This window comes from Wasmannia auropunctata, unplaced genomic scaffold (genome assembly GCF_000956235.1).
Source record: "Wasmannia auropunctata unplaced genomic scaffold, wasmannia.A_1.0 LD335998.1, whole genome shotgun sequence".
In the NCBI taxonomy this organism is placed as follows: domain Eukaryota; kingdom Metazoa; phylum Arthropoda; class Insecta; order Hymenoptera; family Formicidae; genus Wasmannia; species Wasmannia auropunctata.
The window spans coordinates 1126638-1150911 of NW_012026892.1; the positions used below are offsets into that span (position 1 = coordinate 1126638).

The 24274-nt window shown below is 40.2% G+C and overlaps 4 protein-coding genes and 2 non-coding genes across 13 annotated transcripts in view; 3 read left to right on the forward strand and 3 right to left on the reverse strand.

Annotated features, from left to right (window-relative positions):
* LOC105453586 (poly(rC)-binding protein 3) overlaps window positions 1–15992 on the reverse strand; it is a 98574-nt gene extending 82582 nt beyond the window's left edge. The window contains exons 1-3 of one of the 3 annotated variants that reach the window (XM_011695672.1): window positions 15710–15969; window positions 15213–15330; window positions 9502–9633 (exon numbers count right to left, since the gene is read on the reverse strand). In XM_011695672.1, the coding sequence (XP_011693974.1) occupies window positions 9502–9527 (26 nt within the window). In that variant the 5' untranslated portion in view covers window positions 9528–9633; window positions 15213–15330; window positions 15710–15969. Of the gene's footprint in view, window positions 1–9501; window positions 9634–15212; window positions 15331–15709 lie in introns of all 3 variants that reach the window. The other 2 variants (XM_011695670.1, XM_011695671.1) reach the window with 2 other exon arrangements.
* Window positions 13611–15048, forward strand: LOC105453584. Of its 5 annotated transcripts, XM_011695668.1 has the most exons (5): window positions 13616–13832; window positions 13922–13996; window positions 14072–14355; window positions 14493–14762; window positions 14837–15048. In XM_011695668.1, the coding sequence occupies exons 3-5, from the start codon at window positions 14083–14085 to the stop codon at window positions 14924–14926; spliced, it is 633 nt and encodes a 210-aa protein (XP_011693970.1). In that variant the 5' UTR covers window positions 13616–13832; window positions 13922–13996; window positions 14072–14082; the 3' UTR covers window positions 14927–15048. The 5 variants fall into 5 exon arrangements, with proteins under 5 accessions (XP_011693971.1, XP_011693966.1, XP_011693970.1 ...); XM_011695669.1 differs by lacking the exon at window positions 13922–13996 and having other exon boundaries at window positions 13611–13832; window positions 14030–14355; window positions 14434–14762; window positions 14837–14928; XM_011695664.1 differs by lacking the exon at window positions 13922–13996 and having other exon boundaries at window positions 13615–13832; window positions 14030–14355.
* Window positions 15993–18305: 2313 nt separating the features above from the next.
* Window positions 18306–18377, forward strand: Trnah-gug. The gene has a single exon. It is a non-coding gene; the product is annotated as a tRNA-His (tRNA).
* Window positions 18378–19057: 680 nt separating this feature from the next.
* Window positions 19058–22023, forward strand: LOC105453587. Of its 2 annotated transcripts, XM_011695674.1 has the most exons (7): window positions 19058–19203; window positions 19625–19756; window positions 19854–19988; window positions 20365–20502; window positions 20587–20858; window positions 21141–21224; window positions 21513–22023. In XM_011695674.1, exons 1-7 carry the CDS (start codon window positions 19158–19160, stop codon window positions 21873–21875), a joined length of 1170 nt encoding a protein of 389 aa, XP_011693976.1. In that variant the 5' UTR covers window positions 19058–19157; the 3' UTR covers window positions 21876–22023. The 2 variants fall into 2 exon arrangements, with proteins under 2 accessions (XP_011693976.1, XP_011693975.1); XM_011695673.1 differs by lacking the exon at window positions 20365–20502.
* A 338-nt stretch (window positions 22024–22361) lies between these two features.
* LOC105453589 (signal recognition particle 19 kDa protein) lies at window positions 22362–23783 on the reverse strand. Its single transcript, XM_011695675.1, has 2 exons — window positions 23555–23783; window positions 22362–22988 (listed from the first exon to the last, which is right to left on the reverse strand). Exons 1-2 carry the CDS (start codon window positions 23656–23658, stop codon window positions 22595–22597), a joined length of 498 nt encoding a protein of 165 aa, XP_011693977.1. The 5' UTR covers window positions 23659–23783; the 3' UTR covers window positions 22362–22594.
* A 63-nt stretch (window positions 23784–23846) lies between these two features.
* Trnap-cgg lies at window positions 23847–23918 on the reverse strand. The gene has a single exon. It is a non-coding gene; the product is annotated as a tRNA-Pro (tRNA).
* Window positions 23919–24274: the final 356 nt, after the last annotated feature.

Sequence of the window (24274 nt, forward strand, 5' to 3'; positions counted from 1 at the left end):
CTCCTTCATGCGAAAGACACGGTTCATCTAGAATTTTCGGCTGACTCTCCCGTAATACGCGGATTTTAACATCAAAGCGAGTGTAAAATTGCTTTCATCACCTCCCGATTGCGATTGCGGATTTCGCGTCGAATGCGTTAAGAGATCTTTCCCTTTGTTAATCCCCCGTGCACGAGAGAAAGTATGACCGAAATGTATCTTTCACCTGTCGAGATTAGACTGATGAATTTCGCCTCTCGTACTCTTTTTTTTTTCTTTCTTTCGACTAAAAGTCCAGCGCTCGCATGGAGATTCAAAATGGCGTTACACAACGCGTGTAACATTCTCTAGCAATCCATTCCATTTTCCCCGGCGCATTATCAGTACAACAGTTTTCAGAGAGAGAGTATCAGTAACGGAAGCGGAAGATGACAAACGATCTGACATTGATCGTCGTATACGTAGACAGTAAATTAGTACGTCAACTTGATAAACGACTGCACGATAACTTTGATTGTTTAGAGAGAAAGAGAGAGAAAGAGAGAGAGTCCGGTCAATATGAGAAGCCATATATGTACGTGTAGGGAATAAACCCAGGCTTTTTGGGAAACGGAGTTCAGTACTTCGAAATCACGTCGAAACAGAAACACGTCCGAATCCGTTATTAGACACACTTATTGTTAGACTGGAAGATCGATCTATCGTTTTACGTTCCGCGGTAATACTCGATATTACGATTATATTTCTTTTCGGGCGAAAAATGAGGGAACGCGCAATAAATTTAACCGCCGTTAATATCGCGGCGCGTTCACCTGCTGGCGTAAACATTTTTTTTTTTCGCGCCATGAGACGGGAGTATAACGTCCTGTCGCGCTTGTTTAAATGACGAGTATTGACTTGACCTCGTTTTGGGGAAATTGGGGAGGAGGGGAGAGGAGGGGGAAGGAAATGGGTTGTATTTACACTATTTACACGAAAATAACTGCGCGACCGCGCGAAACGATCTAAATCGCGAGTGAGGGGATGCGATCGCGTACATGAGTTCTCGCACCGCGCTTCGCAAATTAATTTTAATCTGTGGCGGAAGCGTGCGTTTGCGCCATTCAATCTCCAAACTGCCGGATCGAGAGTTTATTGCATTCTGATACACAATATCGCCTAATAAACATTCTATACACGGACGCGTTTGTGTCATGTCGATATACGAACCGTTATATAATACGTAAATAATGCATTTGTAGCAGTGCAGTTGTGTATGTATAATTAATTATAAAGAAACAGAAAAAATACATTCGAAGTCGGAAAGATCGATGATGCGATATTGGAGAGTCTCGCGATATTGTATCTCGCAGCTTCCAATTTGTGCAGCGAATATCCCCTCGTTTGATCGCTGCTAGCTGCGTTTTAGGCCAAACGGATGCCAATATAGAGATGCAATAGGGAACACATGTCAGCCACAGGTCGTCAGCTTACATATGCGCACTTACCGACGCACGTTAGAGCCACCAATCAAAGTGCCACAACATTGTATCGCGGCCGCATTGCCAGGAACATTACGCCTCCGGCGCGGCGAATGGCCGAAATGTTGCTCGTCACAGAGAGATAATAACACGGTGTATCTTCATTGTTATGCCCTGCCTAACGTCTGTCGCGCAACCGCTCGCCTGTCCGCCCGCGAAATCCATTTGTCTGATGTACCACGACGTCAAGTGGATCTTAGCGTCGCATCAAAGGTACTCAAACCTTTCGCCAATTACGCGACAGCTATCATCAATCATCACACCGAGCACCATACGGCGTCGCAAGAACGTACGAGAACGATTTATTGAAGCCAGACGTGATCCTGGAGATATTTGAGGAAAAGATACAACGACGTTGTAATGGTGCAGCTCAACGGAAGAGAAAGAATGAAAAGAGAGAAGAGAAAATGCTTGGAGAGCGCTTTTAGTTCTATATATAGACAAGTTGACACACTTGTAATATTAATTTTTAGATATGTTATATATGATTTTCTAATAAAAGTTCGCAAAAATTCAAAGAGAAAAATAGTTTCAATAAATTTAATGGATACTGAGCAATGTTGAAAAATGATCTCAAGGTTTTTTTTAAAGATTATCTCAAGCAGAAGGAGAAGAGTAGTGAAGTTAGAAATACTACGAAAAAAGCTGCATAGCCTTAAAAACTTTTCTTATATGTATATCTAAAGAATAGAGTTAAATTTTTATACAACTTTTCGAGTTAAAAATAAAGATTTCTCTTGAGAATATGGTTGTATAACTTCATTATTTAACTTTCAAGAAAATGTAAATCCTCCTTGTTGTTCAAATTTTCGTAATGACGAATATAAACTAGTCAAAAGATTTTCACAAAGGGATCCTATTCCAGGTCCTTACATAAAGTCGCGTCGCATTTTTGCAGGAGTATCAGATATATAGAAATAAGAAACGATGTTCCTGGCACTACTTTTCCAAATGGTTTACACCGAAGCTAACGCGAGTTCTTCTTCACGGCGTCTCGACTTGTCCACGTAAGTGAGGAAACTCGATTGGAGACAACTTAGCAACAGTTACTAAACTCTTCGCTTGATTGATTGCGAATACATGTAACAGTGAGAAATGGAACACGATCGGGGGGGGGGGGAAACTCGGAGGCAGCTTAGTAAAGGTCCACCGGTGAGAGTAGACGCGACGCGGTGATGCAAAGAATGAAGGCGACGGGTACTCACCCCCTCAGGCCGAAAGCTCTCTTTGCCAGCTCCAGCTTGAAGACGCTCGGTCAACAAGCAGCCGGAAGCTCGGGGTCTCGCCTCCTTATGACGCTTGCAACGAGTAAGGCGGGTACTCCAGATGCCGTAGTCGCGCTTTCTTCTCACTTTCGCGACACTGCCGTGTTAACCGTGCTTTCTTACGTGACGCGACGACGAATCGTCGGGAAGTTTAAAAAGGGAAGATCGGACGAGAAAGAGAAACGATCGGGGCTCTTCTCGAATTTACTCAACGAACCGTGACAAGACTGCAAACGCGTTCGATCGGAACGAACGTTGGACGATGGGGACAACAACGCCGAGGCGCACTTCGTATCTTGAGAAGGAAAGAGAGAGAGAGAGAGAAAGGAAGATAGAGACACAGAGAGAGAAAGGGAGAAGAGAAGGCAGCGGAGGGATAAGCTAATTTTAGAGTTAAGGATCCGCGTGAAGTGGAAGAGAGAAACGGCGAAGGAGCGAACGCGCGAGTACAATACATCACGCGCATCGGAGGCTGTCTCGCGCGAATGAGAGACAAGCGAAAGAGGATGGAGAACGTATGATCTTGGGACGCAATGCCAGAAAGAACTCGATCGCCGACCAATCGCCATTCGAAGATTTACCTCCCGGTAAATAGAGATCGCCGTCTTGGCCAACTGGGGCCGTCGTGGATGACGCTAATAGACCTCTTAGATGGAACATCGAACGTCGATTGAGGCGTTTAATGTCGGGGTTGCGTGCCACCGTGCCATCGGCTTAACCGTGTTCTCTAATCACGCGTGTCTACATCGATGATCGTATTCATCAGGCGACCTTTTTTCCCTACCACGATTATTTCTCCTAGCAGTCATCTAAAAACGTATGTCTCAATTATGCATTAAACTATATACACGGAGAAAATTTTATATTAAAATTTACCTGAAAATCATGTTAATCGTAGGACAGTATAGTATTTCGATGAATTTTGTGATTTTTATAATATTATTATTTTTTAAATATATAACAAATTTATTATAGTGCACAGTAAAAAAAAAACAGAAAAAATCACATAAAATTTATCGAAATACTATATTGTCCTACGATTAATACGATTTTCAGGGTAAATTTTAAAAGAAAATTCTCTCCGTGAGTCATCCGACTATTCAGAACTTCCTTCGCTTGGCCGGAAAATCCATAAACGGATAATCGCTGAATTTTTAAAGAACTTTTCAGAACTGGAAAGATTCTCGGAAACAGCTCATCAAAAGGATATCTTTTTCACTAACATGCTACAAATATCACATATGATGCTTGACGATTTGCTATTTTCTAACGTTTTTTCTTATTTCTCTTGCGAAGCAGGTTTCGTATAACCGAGACATTCTGATGGCGGGCCACTCCGTGATCTTCAGTTTTCCTAACAAGCACGAATGGTTCCCACGAGGCGACGCGTCGTAATGAAGAGCTAGAGATCCAACGTAGATCGCGAAGGTGGCGGCGACAATGGTGGACGGCGGGGGAGGAGCCGGACTGGATTAAAGGGAGATAACTACATCGTAATCTTCAATCTCCAGAGATTCCCCATGAAAATGCTATTACCGCTCGCGATCTCCGTATGAAGGAAGAAATTATATTCTAGGAAAACATTGTGTTCGCGTCAGGGAGTTGATCGCAATGTTATTTCTGTCTCTTCTACCTCTGATCCATCCTCACAATCAAACGTGAAATCCTCATAGTTGCAAAACACTTACACGCCTAGCTAAACAAATACAGACCTGCGCATGACGGGATTGGTGGTTACCATTATATTAGAATTTTCCATTCGACTTCCGGTCGCCCGAGCGTGAATTTGCATTCCAAGCGACTCTCCGTCGAATATCGTGCTATTTCGCGCTTGGTTTATTGGCTCAAAGTTAGCCTATTTGCACCTCCGGTAACGCGGGAACAATGTCGGATTTTCGTCGATGCTTACGTATCTACGCAAGAGTCGCGCGAGGACGATAATACAGACACTGGCATGACCTCCGGCTCGTTCGATCGCGTACATTCAGTTTCGCTCGAATAACGAATTAGGGGATACGACCAATAAATATCCATGTCATTGCACACGCGACAAAAATGGGTTATTCCGAAAAAAAATTACTTTCCAGCTGAAAAACTTCAATATACGCGAGCTGATCGAACCAATTAGATTCAACGTCTATCCTTCTATCAAAATATGTCCGTATTACTTTATAAGAAATAAAATGTTAATAAAAGAGAAGTATTTTGTATAACCTAGAATTACTCGAGAAATTTTTAAGAAAAAGAATACCTGAATATAACGAATACCTGAATGTTCGGCAAGAAACTTATTTTTTCCCGTTCTATACAATAAAGTTTAATGGGTTATGTAATCTGAGTCGATGAATATTTCAGTGAACAAATTTTCCACTTCTTTCATATCGCGACGCTTAGAGTTACGGCGAAGCACTTCAGAATGAAGGGGTTCTTTGAAGTCACGTTTGCTCAGCTAAAGTCGCCGCGGAGGAGGCGGGAAAGGTGCGGGAATGATAACGCCGTCGAGGAATTTGCCTGCATCCTCCGAACTTATGGCAAACGCGTACAGCCACACACATTGTTCCGCGTTCGCTATACGCATTCCCGGATCCTGCTGTCGAATTTTCCCCTCGTGGGTTAACGATGAGACCTCCCTTGATATCACAATGTCTCCCTTGTTATCGCAATAATTAAGCTCAGCACGATAAAAATTCAACAGCAATCAAAATTAATAGATGCAAATAGCATGGAAATTGAATTTATATGTATATATTCAAGAAATTTCACGGCGATCTATAATAATAAATACAACAAAACTTTCTCAATAAAAGAAATGTAATATAGAAGTCATCGATTGTAAGAAATTCCCGGCTATATGAAACATGTCTGTCGCATTTCACGAATGCTTAGAGGCTCTCAGCTAAAGACGAGGGTCGGAAGCGAGAAAAGTCGCTGCTGCTCGACGTGACGCAAAATGGTTGGAGACGTTGGAGACTTAATATATTTAAACGTTAAACCGTAATATCTCGCACTGTACACAACCTTCTTCCGGAATTTGTGACTTGCTACTAACAGGAAATGGAACCGTGGATTAAAAATGAGATGGGTGGAAAGGGGAGAACGGAAGGAAGGAAATTGAGGTGTTTAATCGTTGCGGCCGCAGGCGGTCTAAATCGGGGAGGGCCCTATTAGTGCGTCGCGGTGCGACGGTCGTGGAAAAACTAATTTTAAATCTAACGCGGCGTTGTGTAGGTAAACACATCGACGTGTCGCAAATATCCCGGGAGGGTGCGTTCGTCGCACGGCAGGATGGATAATCGATTAAGTCGAGGTATATCCACTTATCCGCTTGCTCTCACACCCCGCAGAGCGCAAATTCCAGAATCTCAAAGAGGCGGTACACGAGGTACCTTAAGACGGGATGGATACGCGGCGCTCAATTTGCACGGATCCTTGGCTAAGCCTCCAAAGTGATAACCGATCTAGATGCAGCCGGGGCGGATCACGAACTTCCATAACGCGTCCCGTTACCTGCAACCTACCCTCGTATCCTCGAGTAAGACACGCTCCGGCGAATAATTACCGCTCACTTATCTATAACGGCGAACCCATAACTCTTTCCATGTCGAAGCTAGCGCTTGTACTGCGTCGCGGCAATGAAAAAAAAAATGTAAAAAATTTATCACGAAACTGCGTCAAAAAAAATATTATCAAAAGGTTACATCAAACTACGCAATCCAGTGAAACGTATTATTAATATTACTATAGATTTAAATGCTTATATGCAGCATTATTGTTTCTTTTATTTTTGGAAATGCAGCTCTCTACTTCATTTTTATTTTTGTGTAATAAGTATTGTATTGTACTATAAGTATTGTATTATTATTAAGTTAAAATGAAAGGAATGGCCGTACACGTGAAATAATTTGACGGGAAAATTTAATGCACAGCGTACCCGAAATAGCGCGCACATCGAAGATTGGTGGTCGTATTCAGTGGACTTGACGTTGGGGATGAGGTGCATCGCCGTATTATCTCCGCGTACGAAACCGCCATGCCACCTCGAGGAGGATGGGTACGCGTGCACGAAGCAGGGCGTGCCGCCGTAATCTCAATTCAATTTGAGAGCACGTCGTCGTGCAGCGCGGAGTCCCTTTCGTGATAATCTCCGCCGGAAATACTAGACGGCCGAAACTTCGCGACTAACGCGATTTTCAAGTAAATTTCACTCGCCGACGCTGCCATTAGGATGACACGTCATGGCTCTTAGTTGGAGCATCAGCGGACTTCGCTTGCACGTGTACCTAATCTTTCGCTAAATACGAACATTCGAGGGAAGTTAATAGCCTGCACGATATTATCATCGTGACGTCAATATTTTACTCGGAAATTATTTAAATCCTCAATTGCGATCGGCTATGATAATCGGTATAATTATTAAATCAAATCGGATCGGGCGGAATAGGTATAGTACAATTCGATAATAGCATTATAATTATTACACTGAATTATTATTATTGTATAAGATCCCTCTCAGCATCAGTACGTATTGTCCCGTTAGACTCGAAAGAATTAAGGTAACCAGATATGATCAACGTGCTAAACGAATTAGTGCCACGAACGTGTACCGTGAAAAAATTGTAACTCTTTGAAATGAAGAAATAAAAAAAAATAGAACATATGAACGTTACGTTGTTCGGAGGGCTTGGTAACAAACCTCGTTGGAAAACAAATAGTGGACCGACGCGGCGACGGGAGACATCGCGGAAGAAAGCGGTACATCTTAAAAGTCCCGTAGCTGGGATCCTTTTAGCAAATTACGAAGTTATTGGAAAACTCTCCCGAAGGGGGACACGCCTCGCGGCATTATATTTAATAACGTCCAATAAACGTTACTCTCCGCCACTGCTTTTTCTTCTCCCATTTTTCTCCTCTCCTCTTTTTTTTCTCCTCTCCATCCAGCTTGCCTCTTCTGTGTATTCGTTTTATACCCCGCTTCCGTTTCCCGCCGCTGCACACACTTTCCCTGCACACCCCCTTTCCTTCTCTCTCTCTCTCTCATCTCTCCCTCTTTCAGCCGCTAATGTTTTTACTTGCGTCGTATTAAAACGATTGATTTCGCTCGCGATGTCCCGTCTCTTCGGAGATACTGTTCCGCACCGAAAACCGATATCGACCACTTTCAGTCTGGGCGCGAGTCGAATAAACGGCCGCCATTGGCCCGAGAGTCCTGCGGCATAATACAGGAATTTGTACATCTATCCCGTTTCGAAAGTGATCGCAAAGCTTGTAGTTTTCACGACGATTACGTTAACACGTTGCCGCGCGCGAAATTTTTCACGGCGAACGTAAATCCCTTCGACCGTATGTACCATCGTATGTACAATAAATTAATCGCTGCAGGTGCATATCCTGTTTTTCTGACAATTTTTCCATCACTTACAATACTTTTATTTACCAATATCGATTTTAATAATTTATTGAATAATTTTAAAAACTGACGATTTTCTCTCTTCATTAAACAAATTTTTATGGAATTAATCCTGGATGATACATTTAATTGCAGCAAATAAATTATTTTGTTCGCTAATTTTTTTCCAATTTTTTTTTCTGTCACTATCTTGAATAAAAATTCCATATCATATTTCGCCAATAAACGCGTCTGCACGTTAAAATTCATTTTTATTAAAGTCTATTCTACTTTCGTTAAAATATTCTCAGTTAAAATAAGCGGTGAGTTATAGTCGGTGGGCGAGATTTTTTCCAGCTGGAGCTGGAGCGCTTATGAGTCAAGCGTTTATCCAGCGTGTTAAAATCGTCAGGATGTTTTTGATCATGTTAAGGAAGCGCGCGGAACGCGAAATCTCGCGTGCGAAAAGTAGCCGGAGGGAAGCAGTCGTATAACGGAACAGAACGAAGACCGGTAAGATACGATGCGCCAGGATGGGACAGTGATGTGCAGCAGTATTTATAGTATGGATTGTGTCTGCTTGGCAGCCCGCCATCGGATGAACGGCTCTCCCGAGAGAGCCCTACGCGAGGCACGGTCCAAGCGGAGTTACGGGACGTACGAAGTGCTATTGATAACTATTGTCTCCGCATTTATCCGCGAATCGCTTATTCCCTCGCGAATCTTTAGATCACTGTCCTAAAACCGAAAAAAAAAAGAAAAAAACGCTCTACTTTGCGCGAGAGAGCAACGACTGGCGACCGGTGATGGAGGTCTTTTTTCTCCAGACCGAAGAGCTGCTGCTGCTGCAGCAGCGGCGGGGATGAATCACGATCGGGTCCAATCGACTACTCCGTTCGCAAGCACGACCTGGCTTTTATTAGACCGGCTGACACCGAGGATCACTGCCAAACTAGGATCGCGCGAACAATAGCTTCCACGTATCGTCTCGGGCCGGGCGAAAATAACCGCACCTTGCCTGCACTTCCTATCGCACTCTTTTTGCACTAAAGTTAAAGCGGAGAAAAAGAGAGAGAGAGAAAAGAAAATTCCAATTTTGGCCGTTTCGAAAGAAAACTTTTGTCGTGACTAAATTTTAAAATACGTAAAAATATATATTTGCATAGTAAGTTTATGCCTATACCTATGTAAAAGTTTTAAAGCGATAAAATCGAATAAAAAATGGAAAGAAGTGCGAGTACGGAAGTGCAGTGCTCGTTGAAATAAGGGAATGTCCTTATTGTCCTCCAGAGAGCGAATTGACGATAGTGCAGTTTTAGGATTTCAAGATAATGTTTCTGGAAATATTTACCTCGCGGTCGCGTGCCCGGAATCCATTTCCGTCGTCCAAATGCCTCATCCCTCAGTTTCTAAGATTCCCAGACGCTCATGGCGGATCAATGATCTATTCGCTCCATCTCGTGCGTACAATACGATGCGTGACCTGTCGATGGAATTTTTATTACGTTCAATCTATTTAGAACTTAGATGTCAAAATGAATACTCAAGGTCTGAGACTCTAGCATCTCATTAAAAAAAAAATATTACTCTAAAAATATCAGAAATAAAATTTTCTCTGTACCGCTCAATTTTATAAATTAATCTTTTTTATACATAGCAGAGAGAAATTTGTTACGTTGCAAGAAACCATAATATTTCACGATAATCCCATCAGTTCTACTCGGCAATAACAGAGAGAGAGAGAGAGAGAGAGAGAGAGAGAGAGAGATGCTTTTTATATAAATTTACATTAATCCTGCAGAAAGTATTTCATACTTTCTGAAAAATAAGGATTATATTTTTTTTTTCTAAAAAAATGTAAATGTAATTAAATCACATTTCCACCTTCTTTCCCCTCGTTTATAAAACATCCTAAGCGCGCCACTGTTCCGACCTTTACCTACTCCAAGTGCAGCATCGCCATTGTTACCGTTTTAGCTTTTTTTTTCATCGATTACCGTTACCCCAAAGAGAGTATCCCCGCGAAGCTTAACACCGAGTCGAGAACCGTCCTTGTCTCGCATATCCCCCCTCGTATTCCTAGGATTAGACCTGGCTTTAATGCCCGACGACAAGGGATTTCGACGGTAATTGAATACGGACACGCCGGCGCGCACGTCGCGGTTAAAAGTTTGAAGTGTTCGCTATCGCTATTCGCGTGATTTTGTCCACTCTGTCCATCGGAGCGCGATCGGCTTAATTGCTGAAATTAGATCCGGATGGACGTCCTCGAGCGTCCGTTTAATTATGTAAGGCGGCGATGTAAACCGGTCTTCGGCGCACGAACGAACTGGCGCATGCATGTTAATTCTTTCTGAGTGACCCGGCGAACGGAACCGGAAGCAATGTCCCCTTTTTGTGCCAGCTGGCCCGTGGCTTAGGCGCTCGCCCATCGATTCGGCGGGAATTCGGTTTTGATCTATCACGTGGAAAGAACCGATCGCCCTCAACCGAGTATTCACTGTCAAGCCCCCAGAGTACAGCCTCGGGTGGATGAAGATCATTCGCTTGTGGAGCTCGTTCTCGCCCGTAAAAAGTATCAAATGGCCACCATTTCGGGAGCAGGGGACGCGTATGCGAGAGGCAGAGCGCGAATATAGTATAGCGCCATGCGTACGGTATTTCGCCGACGTGTCGGGATTCACTTGCATAACGATTATAGATATAGCGGAACGTAATTTCGGAAACGGAATCTATCTCTCTCACTGATATTCTGTTGCGGGATACGTGCAGCAATTTGCCGGGAATGCATCTAACATTGCCGCTCCGTCGGACAACCCTCTTGCGGCGGCGGATAAACGCGCGAGAAATCGCAGCGAGCGCGTATATTAATACCGATTGTACACGCGCGCGAGAATCGTAGATTATACGATCATAAATTACCGATTAAAGTTAAAGTGTCCTACAGCCCTATACAGACTACTGATACATCCGTCGCATTTGTTGCACTCGCGGCTTTAATATCGGAGCGGCGAAGCCGGCCGCCGCCGCGCCGCGCCGGAGCGATTCCCAGGGATGATCGAGTGCATCCCGCAAAAAACGAGAGAGACATTTAACGTGGGCGGAAGATAGGTCAGGCCGTAAAAAGCCGCGACGCGCGCGATTTATGCATGCATGTGGGAGCATACATATACGCGATTCACAAGGCGAGTCACTCCTTCTCTCTCTCTCTCGCTCTCTCTTTCTCTCTTCCCCCGGCCGCTTCAAAAGAAGCAGCCAGCCAGGCTGAAGTGTACGTATCCCGCGCGTACTCGACGCGACGGAGGCCACCTTCGTGCACGCACGAGTAGTTCAGGTGGCATCGATGGCGCGCGCAAAGCGGACTATTTTTAGTTCAATTTGAACGCTCGAACGGCACCATAAAGCGAGAACGCCATCGTATAACGTTATAATATAACATAACTGGCGGGCGCGATGGAGGAGAGGGAAAATGGGCAACGGGGTGCACGAAGGGGCGGCAGGAGGGAGGAGGGACAGATTTTCGCGCGAGCTCGCGGACAAGAGTCGCCGAGATCGTTAAAAGCGTCAACCAGTTGCCGCGCGCGGCGGAAACTTCGGCGCCACGGCACAGCGAGAGGGTATTTTTCTTTCAATGCCGCGCGCGCGGGCATTACTTTATAATTCCATGAAACGCAAATTCTCTCCCTCATCGTCATATCGGGCATAAAGATGGCCGTTTATCGCCCCGTCAGCGCCGATCCCCCTATCCGCCCTGTCCTTCCTCTCCCTCCTCCGCTCCCCGAGGACCGAACGTCGCGTGGATTAACTCTTAACTGCTGACGTTGATAAACTTCCTCGGTCGTGTAACGCGTTAAAAGTTGGAAAAGCTGTTTCGCGCGAACGTATACTTTCGAGGAAAGAGAAAAATTCTATCGTGAAATACTTCACGAAGTCTATATTCTATTCGGCGGGGATATCGCGGATCGTTACTTGCTGCTTCGCGGATCGCGTTTATCGTCGGTTCCATCAGCTGCGTTTCGACGCGCTTTGAATTTCGATGATCTGTTTAACAAATGATAGTAACTTTACCGAATTTACTTATTAATATTAATATATTTAGCACAAAGCTCAAAAAAAGTGATCTTCCTAAACTGAATTACGTTCGATATGCTTTTCATAAATGTTACAACTACGTATATGTGCTTAATTATGCCTCTTCGTAACGGCAGTATAGTTTATGCGAAAGTAAAAACAGAATATTTCGATTACAAGACAAACGCATTACGTACGCCATGAATTATTTAGTAAGCAGTGTGTTATTAATCCTCATCTTCGAAACTTATATACATTCGTGCAGTAGTAGCAGTAAATAAAAGCATGCATGTCGAATGAAAAGAGATCAAACCTACGAAATTATTTCGCATACAGTTAGAGAGATTTCACTCGCATATTATTTTTATTCATTCACTCTTTCGACGGGTCTGATATTATTGAATCCTACAATTAGAAAGTTCGCGTTGTTCACCTCGACGAGAAGGCTATTTCTTCGACCCGCGTATTCTCGATTCCGCACCGCGTGCGCGTCGCTCGGTCAGATGCGGGCCTTCGTGCACGTTACGCGGGCACAAATCAAAATCAATAAGCCGATTATTGGCCGCGCCGAGCGGAGATTACGGCCGCTTTTGAATTGACACCTCGACGAGGCGGAGTGCGAGGCTGCTCGCGCGCGCTGCCGCGCGATTCAATCCCGCGGGCTCCGCCGACAGGCGGACATCCGTCCCAGTTCCTTTTTCTACGCGCGATGAGAACGCAACGGGGGCAAAATAGCGCGCTTCGAATACGAAAGCGCCGACACCTCCGCTATTCGCGCCGTTACAACGACGTGGCGCGCGGCTCCGCGCGTCTCTCCGCGAACAAACGAGCCCCCCTCGCGACGCGCATTCAGCCGGCTGTGAAAGAACGCGAACGGCTCGTTTTCCGCGTAATTTCGCGCGGCCGCGGCAACCGCGGTATTTTCCGTATTTCCCGGAAGGAGAATTTTTATCAATAGCGCCTCGCGCGAGCGTCGCGACGCACTGCCGCCGCGTGGCGCTATCGTACGAGGCGACAAAACGAGTAGTTGCGAATAACGAAGCGAGACGATTTTATGAAAAGTAAAAAGAGGAAAAAGAGAGAGAGAGAGATGCTCGAACGTTATTTGGAATTTAACACGCGTGAAAGACGCGATTCCTGTAAATGTATGATTACGAAGGAATAAATTCCTGGCGCATCGTTGCGGACAATATTTGATCCTTGTAGAGAATAATTGAGAGAAGTGTATTTATTTAATATTTATTTAAATAAATAGCACGCTCTGCCATAGTATTTTCAATTGTCGACGTTTAAATTTCGCTGTATGTATGTACATCGTGCATACAACGTGTATAAAACACACGGCGCGGCGGACAAAAGAGCGCGGTATATTTGGCGTAGCAGAGCAAACGTCAAATAGGTTTTTCTAATCAAATTGCAATCGCTAACATTTCGAGCTGTCAAAATTTTCAACTGTTCAACAGTACAAAGATATTCCTCGTAAATTTCTCGTTACACGAACCAAATGCTATTTCGGCCGCGAAAATCTTCACAGAAAATTTAATAAATTTGAAATTTAAAATCCATTAAAACGACTTATTTAAATTTTTCAAGAGATCGCATTAATAAAAGGTAATACGATGAAAATTTCAGTCCTTAAAAACGGCCGAAAGTGTTACTGACTTGGTTATTTCTACAATTTCCTGTGAGGAATTAATTAGGAATTAGATAACGGGATGTGACAATCTAGCTTTTTTGTATACTTGAAAACTTAAAGATATCGCTAAAATATACGGGTACATTTCACTGGATTTCCATTTTACTATTAGCTTCTTGCAAAATGGGACTCCATTTTACTATTATACTATTAGCTTCTTGCAAAATGGGACAAACTATGGGCAGGATGCCTGAAACGTGGGAAGGTCTCCTGGAGGAGAGAGATCGCGTTTTACATTGGAGCTCCGAAGTGTTGGCGAGAGTGCAGGATAATGTTACGAACGAGGATACGTTCTTGATAGACTACGATGACAACAAGATTGACGTCAAGCTTGACACGTGGATTAAAACTAATCGAACGCGGGTTGACGAGATGTTCAATAAGTTTCCAAACGCGTCAGATCAACTCAGAAATACAGTAAACACGGGAATCGAAAAGGTGATTGATGCGTTCTATCTCTTTAGCGTCATTATCACTGTCATTAGCACTGAAATATTTCTCGCAAACTCGTAAAAGAATTTAATGGACATGGCAACAACCGCGAAGTTGGACCGTTTTTCCGATGTAATGTTTAGCTTATTGAAGAACTGCGGGCAAAAACGAAAAAGGATTATCAGGGCGCGTACAGTGACATTAAGAAGTTCAACAAGAAAGTGGATCAATTGGGCTCGAATGAACGAAAGATACACGCTGAAATACAAAGTCTGGAGGCGGAATGCGCGGGCGACACGAAGAAATTTCAAAAGAAATTTGGACCGTTGCGCTCAAAAGTGTTCGACAATTTGCGGACCGGCGAGAAAATGATATTCCAGGATAAAAAGCTGAAAAGCGATTTTACGAAAAAAGTATAAGAATTTCTCCTGTATTTATAAAAAAAAAACCTGCAGCTTATAATTCTAACAATTTAATTGCTTATCAGGTTTACGATATTGATCACAAAAACTCTACCGAGTGCGTGAAACGGATCGATAAATTGGTAAAAGACTTCGAGAAAAATGCAATGAAATAAGGAATTAAATAAAGCGGTACGAAAAAAAAATGCCTTATCGTCAACTTGCACTTTTGTACATGCGATCGATAACACGTTTATAAAAAAAAAATTATTAAAAAATACGATTTTTCTTTTTGAGATATCGACCTGTTTCGTATCAATTTGATTTAAAAATTATTACGTAAGAAAAGGGAAGTTTGGTCACGTATTATGAATTTACATTAATCAAGTAACAGAAAGATAGATGCGCTCTTGAATGCTTTTTTGTTTGATTTTCCTGTTCTGTACACAACCGGTTACTTACGTCTCGAACGAGAAAGAGGATAGCGAATTCCTCGATAATCTCCCCGTTGTAATTTGTGGTTTGAGTGAAGGGAAAAGCGAAGAAAAGAAACAAATCGAAAGGCCGTCCTGATGAACGTCTGGAACGAAAGGAAAGAAACTAGGTTATACAGAGTGTCTCGAAATCACTGGGTGTCTATTTCACTACGTTCTGATTCGCATAAAATCGATTTTTCCTTGGTAAAAATGTCAAAGTGTCATAAATGGATAGCCTTCGAATTATTAATGCTCAAAAAGAAGGATCTTTAAGCTTCAGATGAAAAATGAGGGAGTCATAAATTCTTCAATAAATTTTATACGAATTAAATAGAAATTTATTAATAGGGAGCTTAGTTATAAAGCAAAGAAAAGAGCAGCTTAATTATAAATTGAAAAATCTGAACGATATATGAACAGCTAAATAATGTTCTCGGCATGGTGCACATTGAAGGAAGATATCTAAGAAAAAGTAATTCTTACCAGAAGAATCTGCTGATGTGATTCCGGGACACTCTGTACAATCTAAAGATTTCTCCCAGCTTCCCGACTTGCGTCATAGATTCGAATTCTCTCCAGGACGATCGATGGATCCGAACTCGCAGTGTCATAGAATGACGCTACAGTAACCTTCGCGGCTCCTTCCCTCGGGAAGGACTCGCTGTACAGATCCTTTTGCATTGCGTATCCTCGAGTCTCTCTCCAAATCGCGATCCTAGAATGCGACGCACTCCAGATGACGGACGGCGACGGACGGGATCGGGAGAGAAAGAGAGAGGGGCATGAATATAAGACGACACGTCGGATTCTCCTGTATCGGCTTGGTTGGGATAGGCTCTCCCGGAGACTCTCGTGATCGGGAAAGCATGAGGGAGCAAGTGGTGGCTCGGCAGTTCTGCGATGCCACACGATGCCACGACGCGAATCCAGGAACGTACCCCCGCGATATACCATTACGGCGATCATTTCTGGCGTCGACACAATCGGTGCCTGCAGCATGAATTCAGTCGAACCGCTTTTCGTGATCTCCGAGAATTAATTATTCCCGTTTGGAACTGAAAATAGTATTTAATCATATCGTTAATTAAATCCGCCTGTTCTATAAACATTTTCTAAAATTTGAGACATTTAACGCAGCTCATATATTGGGGGCAATGGAATTTATACATATAGTGCTCAAATCATATATATTACAGTTAATGAGATTTTCAAACATAAATAACTTTAAGCCAAATGCGGACGCGCAGTGATGGGACCAATCTATCTTAACGAGATTTTCAAAATTTGACACTTTCCGTGTATAACTCGTATTAGAGCAAAACAGAACTCACGGCGTACAAATTATACATGCTTTGATGCACTATGCAATTCTGACTCTGTTTGAAAGCTATATAATGTAATTTACATAATATAATTACACTGGCAACTAGATTTGTATATCACATATATATGAATAATATGTATAGATAAATACAGTCATATAATAATATTATAAAATATAATCAAATATATAAGAACAAAATTTAGAGATTAAAATAAACAGCGATTGAGATAGAATTATCCAATGTTCGGAATGAAATATTTTAATTGTTGGTAGGTAAAATTATCCGTAATATAAAAGTTACAGAGCTATTATAGCGCTGCCACAGAGAATCATCAATTACGTAAAAATATGCGTAAAAGATTACTGAGATTCTTCTGAAAATACTAACCGCGTCTAACCGGTAGATCGATACAAGTCTGAGCGCGATTGGTGTATGGTGCATGTATAATACATACATTCTCGGCGACATAAATGCAAAGTTGCATCAATTATGAGCATTCATACTCGAGATATGCGCATCGTATTTGGATATTCATGAACGTGAGTGTGTATACTCATGTATAATGATCATATTGGTTTTATTATTGATAATATTAGATAATTTAAAAAATTATGCAATAAAGCATTTCAAATTGCAATGTCCGAAATTTAAATTGAGAATTTCGTCGATTTCTAACTTTATGTTTCTTCAACACTGTGTAAATGTCCCCAAGAGTTTAAATTTTCACAATTATCGAAAGTTTTAATTCTTGCAGTTAAAATACCGACGGTTGAAAATTTTTGATGTAGGTAATTGCATAATAGGGTACATACGTACATCGATAAAATTACCAATGAGTTTACCAATCATCGATAAATCTAAATTTTTAATTTAAAAAAATCGACGAAATATTACAAGAATTTTGCTATGGCGTACTAATAAAACTTTCAAAAGTTATATGATTCTAAAAATTCCTATAATTTACTTTGACATTTTTTGAAATTCGAATCACAGCTAAGTTTAAAGTTAAAACAAAAGATTAAAAAATTGTAATAAACCATAAAAAATATATAACACAAATTAAAACTGCGGATTTGTTTATTAACGCAATTGCAATGTTCGAAATTTAAATTGAGAATTTCGTCGGTTTCTAACTTTATGTTTCTTTAACACTGTGTAAATTGGGTTCAGAAATTTTAGAACAATTGTCTCTCCAGGATCGCACGTAAAAAATACAGGATACTATAATTAATTAGGACGCGATCTCTGAAAGAGAGAGAGAGAGAGAGAGAGAGAGATATGCCAATGTTATTTAAAATTTACGGGATTAAAATAAAATTCTTTTGATAAAATAGCAATCGATGGTATTTGGAGGGACAGTATATCGATCACGATGACAATATTATGCGATCTCTCATATATTTCACTTCGCAATTGCAGTACACGCGAAAAAAGCGGTTATGCGAACAATGATTTCCGATAAATTTCTTAACAAAATGTCCAATGGAATTTCAAATGAAATTTCCGATAAATTCTGCCGTATATGAGGTTTCTGAACGGTCTGACCTTATTACCTGCGTTATTATTCCCAATTATCCGTGAAAGAGCTGACATAATTTGTCTTACAATTACATAAAGCGTGTGTTTACGAGTATCAGAAGACACTGTGTACATATGGTCTCGCGTCTCGCCGCTCGCGTCGCGTCGAGTGTGGTATATACACGTCACGGCATTTTTAACCTTAAAAAGGCAACTGTTTTACACGACCTTCAATAGCCGTGATCGTCTAGTGGTTAGGACCCTACGTTGTGGCCGTAGTAACCCAGGTTCGAATCCTGGTCACGGCAATGCGTGAGAGCATTGTCACGGTGAAGGTTTTTTTCTTTTACTCGTTAAACCTTAACTCAACTAATAATTTGAAAGAATTGTCATAATAAATAATTTTTTTCATTCAAAGAAAATACATTAACTATTTAAAATCGTTCGAAATTATCGCGCTAAAAATATATTTCAATTAAGTCACGGTGAAGATTTTCTTCTTTTTCTCATTAAACATTAACTCAACCAATAATTTGAGAGCATCGTCATAATAAATAATTTTTTTTTTCATTAAAAAAAATACATTATTAACTATTCAAAATTGTTCGAAATTTATTATCGCGCTAAAATTATATTTTAATTATGTAACTCGATTTTTAAGTCATAAGTATGTCAACTTGCATAAAAATTCTACGGATTGTAAATTGTTTAATTCGCGTTTCTCGTAACAAGCGATATTTATAAAGCTGCAACGAAAAGAAAACTTTAAAGTGCAGCGAAATCAAATGCATTATCGCAATCGTTCCCCGAATATCTTTGCCGAAAATACCGACAGATTGTGACACATGATAGGTAGGTCGCCGGTGTGACATTATGCAACTTGAAATACATTCGGTAAATTAAAATGCGAAAATTGCATTATCGAAGGTGTCAGAAAAGCAGTTTGAGGAATGCATATACCCGCAAATTGTGCAATTGTAAACGATTATAAATTAAGGCACACCTACCGTTATAGCAGTACAGTGCAGGATCGCGACTTGTATCTGACTAAAAATTTTTAATTGGACTTTCGTTATTCATCGGCCGATATGATCAATCGACATCGAATTTTGTTATTAATTCTGTGCTCTGCTGGTTCGTATGAAAGACTTTTCAATTAATATTCAATCAAATTTTCATAATAATATTAATATTTAATTACATTTTAATAATTTTATCACGACTGTATATTAACGATTAATACTTTTGCTATATAATGCAAACAGTAACGTGAGCGAAACATGAATTGTTTTACATAAAATTAATTATTCAAGATAAAAATGTAAAATTTTCATTTAATTATCCATACAATTAAAGAATTGTATTTTTTTTTTATTAGGGATCATCGCGAATAATGAAAGAAAAACGTATTCTTTTGAGAATAAGTTTTAAATACGCTTAAATTCTCTCTTTTGATGTTACACATTAAAAAAGAGATAGTTCTAAAAGATTGAGTATTATTAATAATGTATACATTACTACACAATTAATCCTATTTCGTAACGTGTGCTTGCAGCGACAATTCATGGCATTTTATTAAACGCAAACGACGCCGAAACTTGCAATTTGTTATGCATACAATGTAACGCTTCCGCGGTATTTGCGAACGGCCACTGTGAATGCAATTTTGCTGATGACAGTGACAAAGGTATTATCATACATTTACGAATATATCTTTCATGTGAACAAATTGCTAAAACGATTGTCCAAAAGGTTTCACGTTTTAACTCAACAATATCGTACAGTCTCAGGTGCAGAATGCATACAGCGCGTGCAAAGGGATATTGAAGCTATCGAACTGAATATGCTTTCCGAGGATCTGACAGATGAGGAGCGAGACGTGCGTTCTATTTTCAAATACAGGCGTCGTCTCAGACCGGGTAAGATAATATTGTAGTTGTATAAAACACTTTAACTTTCTATCGACTAAAATATTTCGAAAGTCCCTTCGGAAAGATGTGGCTTTCAGAAAATGCCGCATATGCCTCTCCATGAATTTCAAATACTCCATAGTCACAACTTTTCGAAAATTTTTCTTCTGAAAATAATTTCACAAAGTTTTATATTAACATTATAAAGTGTAATTTTATTTATTCATAAAGAACTGATTAATATCCAAATTCGAGGATTCTAAAGCTCCAAAAGGTATATTTTAAAAAACGTTTTTACTTTATGAAACGCTGCGAAAACCAAGACATCTTTTAGGCTTTTTAACAGCGGGATGTCTGAAATAAGGACTGTCGAATTACCTTGTAGGAGATGCCGAGAAAGTGGCACAATATTTTATCAATGGAGGACCAGCGGCTGGTCACTCTCATTTTGTCAAGATGTTCAATGCGACTCGCGATAGCGCCGAATCTGCGACAAATTCGTTTTCGGGCGTGGTTGACGAAAGTAACCCCGAAGACGGATTTCACAATCTACCGTTAAGCAGCCCCGTTTCATGGAATACATGCGACTCTCCGTATGTGGTATCAGACTCCGCATCGTACGTCGGTCCGACTATGGAGGGCGTAGAGAAGTTTACTCTGGCGTCTCCCTTAAGGGCGTTGAATCCAGCTATTGCCTATCCGACAAGCAGAGTGTACGATCCGCTGTTGGGCTCGATCGTTCATCATCCTCATCCGCATGGATTGCCTCACGTTTTACTCAGAGCGGCCACACTTCCCGCACACGTCTTGCACAATGTATTACACCCTCGTGCGTACCATCGACCTATGTACCATCATGGTATCGTCAGAAGTGCCAATGTAAGTAGCGTTTAACAAGATAATTTGCAGCCAGTACGATAAAACTTGACAGACGCTATGTTATATTCAATCTGAGTAAAAATCCTACATACAAATATCTATGTGTATCACCTTTCAGATTATCACATACATTAAATACATTATTGTGTAATACACCTTCAAATCCGAAGTGTACTAAAAAAAATAATCGAACGCTCCTAATAGATATATGTGTGTGACAACAAGTTAAAACGAAAACTATATGAACGCTGCAATTAAATCTTTTTCTATTAATTCCCACAGGACGGATCAGATACGTCGATTGGTCAATCGTGTGAAAATGATGATTCTACTACTGCCAATTTTCCTACCGCCAGAAGTAATGCAGTAAGTTTCCCAATAATATAGATATGATATTGCATAATTCGTGAATTTTATTTAAATATAAATTCTTACGTAAACTTTTTCTTGGCAATAATGAAGTAATGAAGAACATGTTGACATTCAAGAAGAAATTGCAACATTCCGTAAATTAACATTCATATCAAGTTGTGACATGCGTTACAAATAATTGTTTGATTGCTGAAATTGTTGAATGCATCGTATAGCTGACTAAGCAATGAACTGACTTTTGTAACAAAAGAAAAATTATGAATTGAACTTTGTCTCTTCCAGGATAAACCTGCCGAGCAAAATGTCGGATTAACTGATTCACCGCAGTATCCAGGGACATACCTTACATCCGCATTGTACCAACCATTGCAATATCAGAATGTGCCATATCAATATAGTTATTACAGTCCTTTGTTGGGCTTGTTCCAACCTAATGGATACGTTCTTCAAACTGTACCGCCTTACACGCAAGATACATCAGACCCGATGACTGCCGCGTCTAATTCATACTTTTGCAAGAAAAACGCAAATGGTGAACAAAGAAGCGGAGCTGACAGAACAACACTTTCCAATGATGGGACAGAAAAATCTGTCATCAATTCAAACAGCATTGCTAAAGAAGACAAGAGTACCGAGAAGAATTGAAACGATAAGTTATAAGCAGGACAAATTAAATACATTGTACACACACATACACCTAATCTATTCAAATTATAAACTTAATTTTTTGATGTTATTGTCATATTTGTACAGCAAGCAAATTGTAATGATTATTAAATTTTTTTCTTAACAAGCAGTGTTAATTATACATTCCTACAAAATGATGAACGTTAATTTATTCATTAATCCATTTTAATTAGTCTATTTCAAATCAACTAAATATGCACATACAATACAGATGTTTATCGTTTTGTGCCACTTTGAGTTTCAATTTAAATTTAAAAATCAAAAGAATAGGACTCGTTGAAAGATTATCTTTACTCAAACTTTTAACCAGAGATATAAAAGTATCGTAGTAATTAATTCCCTGAATATATAACGTATGTATCGATCTCGCAAACCTCATCTCATATATACCCTCAGTTTTAAAAGTTTGATCAGGGAGTTGGAGATTATGAGTAAAGAAGTTTATAAAATTGAAAAGTTTATGAGATAATTGTAATCCATTTCGAAGATACATACTTCAATTATAGTATTATATTAATTCCCATCTTATCTCTTGTGTGAAAGAGTATAGAATCTAAATATAATCTAAATATGAGCATATATATGTAGGTATATAAATACAAATGTTTTATAGAATGTAAAATATATATAAATAAAAATTCACTCTCTTAACTCTCACTTCTCTGCTTCCTTCCTTTTTATCTCCTTCCCTTGCCTTTCCCTTTCTTTGAAGTCGACGTGGACGGCTGCGACGCCTGCTCGCTGGAGCTCTGCTTACCCTGGCGAGTCTTCAGCTTCAAAATTGTCGAGCCGACGTACTCCAGCAGGGAATCCCTGGAGGGAAACTCGGGTCGTACCGGCGTGCCGTCGTCGTTCTTCAGCTGCACGCGGATACGACCGCGGAACAGGGGTTCCTTGCTACGCTCCTTCGGATGCAGCTTATTCTCGACGCCGACGTTCAGGCCCGCCGCCAGCAGGACGTCCCGTATTTCCTGATGCGTTGGATTCTCCACGCACTTGTCCTTGGCCAACTTCCGCCCGCCCGCCAAGCTTCTCTTGCTGTTCAGATATATGGGATAGATGCATATCCACCTGTCAAATAAAAAACACGTCAAACAACGACGAATTTGAACTTTGTGACTGCAAAAGCAAAATATGTCAAATATTTGTTCCAGAAATTAAGAGATCATTTTGGATACTTCTCCAAGAAAAAATCTCTCGTAGAGAGAGAGGGGGAATTACTCTGAGAGGGTCGCAATTTCACTGACCTGTATGTTTAATCCGTAAATTCAACTCTGATATTAAATATCAAATTTTTGCTAGAATCAATTTTATAGGTTAGGCAATGTATACATCGATACATCGCAATGCACTTTTGCGGGCTAAAGAAATATTATTTGCTCGTATAAAAATGTAAAAAGAATACATTAATTTAAAGGTATTTCTCTGTTATCAAATTACCGTTATCACATTACCTGTAAATTCCGACATTAAATATCAAATTTTTGCTCGAATCAATTTTATAGGTTAGATAATGCACATCGCAATGCACTTTTGCGGGCTAAAGAAATATTATTTGCTCGTATAAAAATTAAAAAAAGATATATTAATTTAAAGATATTTCTTTGTTATTATCCGAATTATTGTTATCACATCACCTTTCACGTTCACTATGTTTCTTTGAAGGATTCCACGTGAGCGACATGTTGCAACCAGCTGCCAGGTGCATGTCAGTGTACGTAATGTACTCAAATGTACACATCCTGCTCCTTTCGAATTTCTGAATTTGTCTTTATTAAATACGACTTGAAATATAAATACGATTTACAAGTTTTTTATTTGTGCACGAATTTTATGTGATACATGTATAGCAATAGTATTCTGTATTATCAGTGTTTTTTTAAATAAAAAAGTGAGATGTTGATATACAACGCAAAAAATAAGTACCACGGGCTCGTCCGGGATTTGAACCCGGGACCTCTCGCACCCGAAGCGAGAATCATACCCCTAGACCAACGAGCCATATGATACTAGGCTCCACAAAATGACCTCAAGTGGCCTCCATATGTCCATGTAATATGAATAATTCATCTCTCCGTGTACATTGACGATATTTTATTAACCTGCAAATAATTGATAATATATTTCATTAGTACGCATCATAGAAAGGTGAAAAAAAACAGGAAATTTAAAATTATTTTTGCTGCTTAAAAAACTTATTTTTAATCTAATAAATATTAAATTTAATTTAATGAATATTAAATTCAATCTTAAATACAAATATTAAATATTAAATACAAATAAATATTAAATTTAATCTAATAAATATTATATAAAACTTGGCAAAAAATTGGAGTATCAGTTTTAATAAAAAGGAT

Bases quoted from the DNA above. Each gene is read 5' to 3' on its own strand.
- LOC105453584 (XM_011695664.1), top strand. From the start codon at position 14,041: ATGGGACTCCATTTTACTATTATACTATTAGCTTCTTGCAAAATGGGA. The intron at 14,356-14,492 runs GTGATTGATGCG...TGTAATGTTTAG, and splicing joins TAAACACGGGAATCGAAAAG to CTTATTGAAGAACTGCGGGC. The intron at 14,763-14,836 runs GTATAAGAATTT...ATTGCTTATCAG, and splicing joins AAAGCGATTTTACGAAAAAA to GTTTACGATATTGATCACAA.
- LOC105453587 (XM_011695674.1), top strand. From the start codon at position 19,158: ATGATCAATCGACATCGAATTTTGTTATTAATTCTGTGCTCTGCTG. The intron at 19,204-19,624 runs GTTCGTATGAAA...GTGTGCTTGCAG, and splicing joins ATTAATTCTGTGCTCTGCTG to CGACAATTCATGGCATTTTA. The intron at 21,225-21,512 runs GTAAGTTTCCCA...TGTCTCTTCCAG, and splicing joins CTACCGCCAGAAGTAATGCA to GATAAACCTGCCGAGCAAAA.
- LOC105453589 (XM_011695675.1), bottom strand. From the start codon at position 23,658: ATGTGTACATTTGAGTACATTACGTACACTGACATGCACCTGGCAGCT. The intron at 22,989-23,554 runs GTGATGTGATAA...TTTATTTGACAG, and splicing joins AAACATAGTGAACGTGAAAG to GTGGATATGCATCTATCCCA.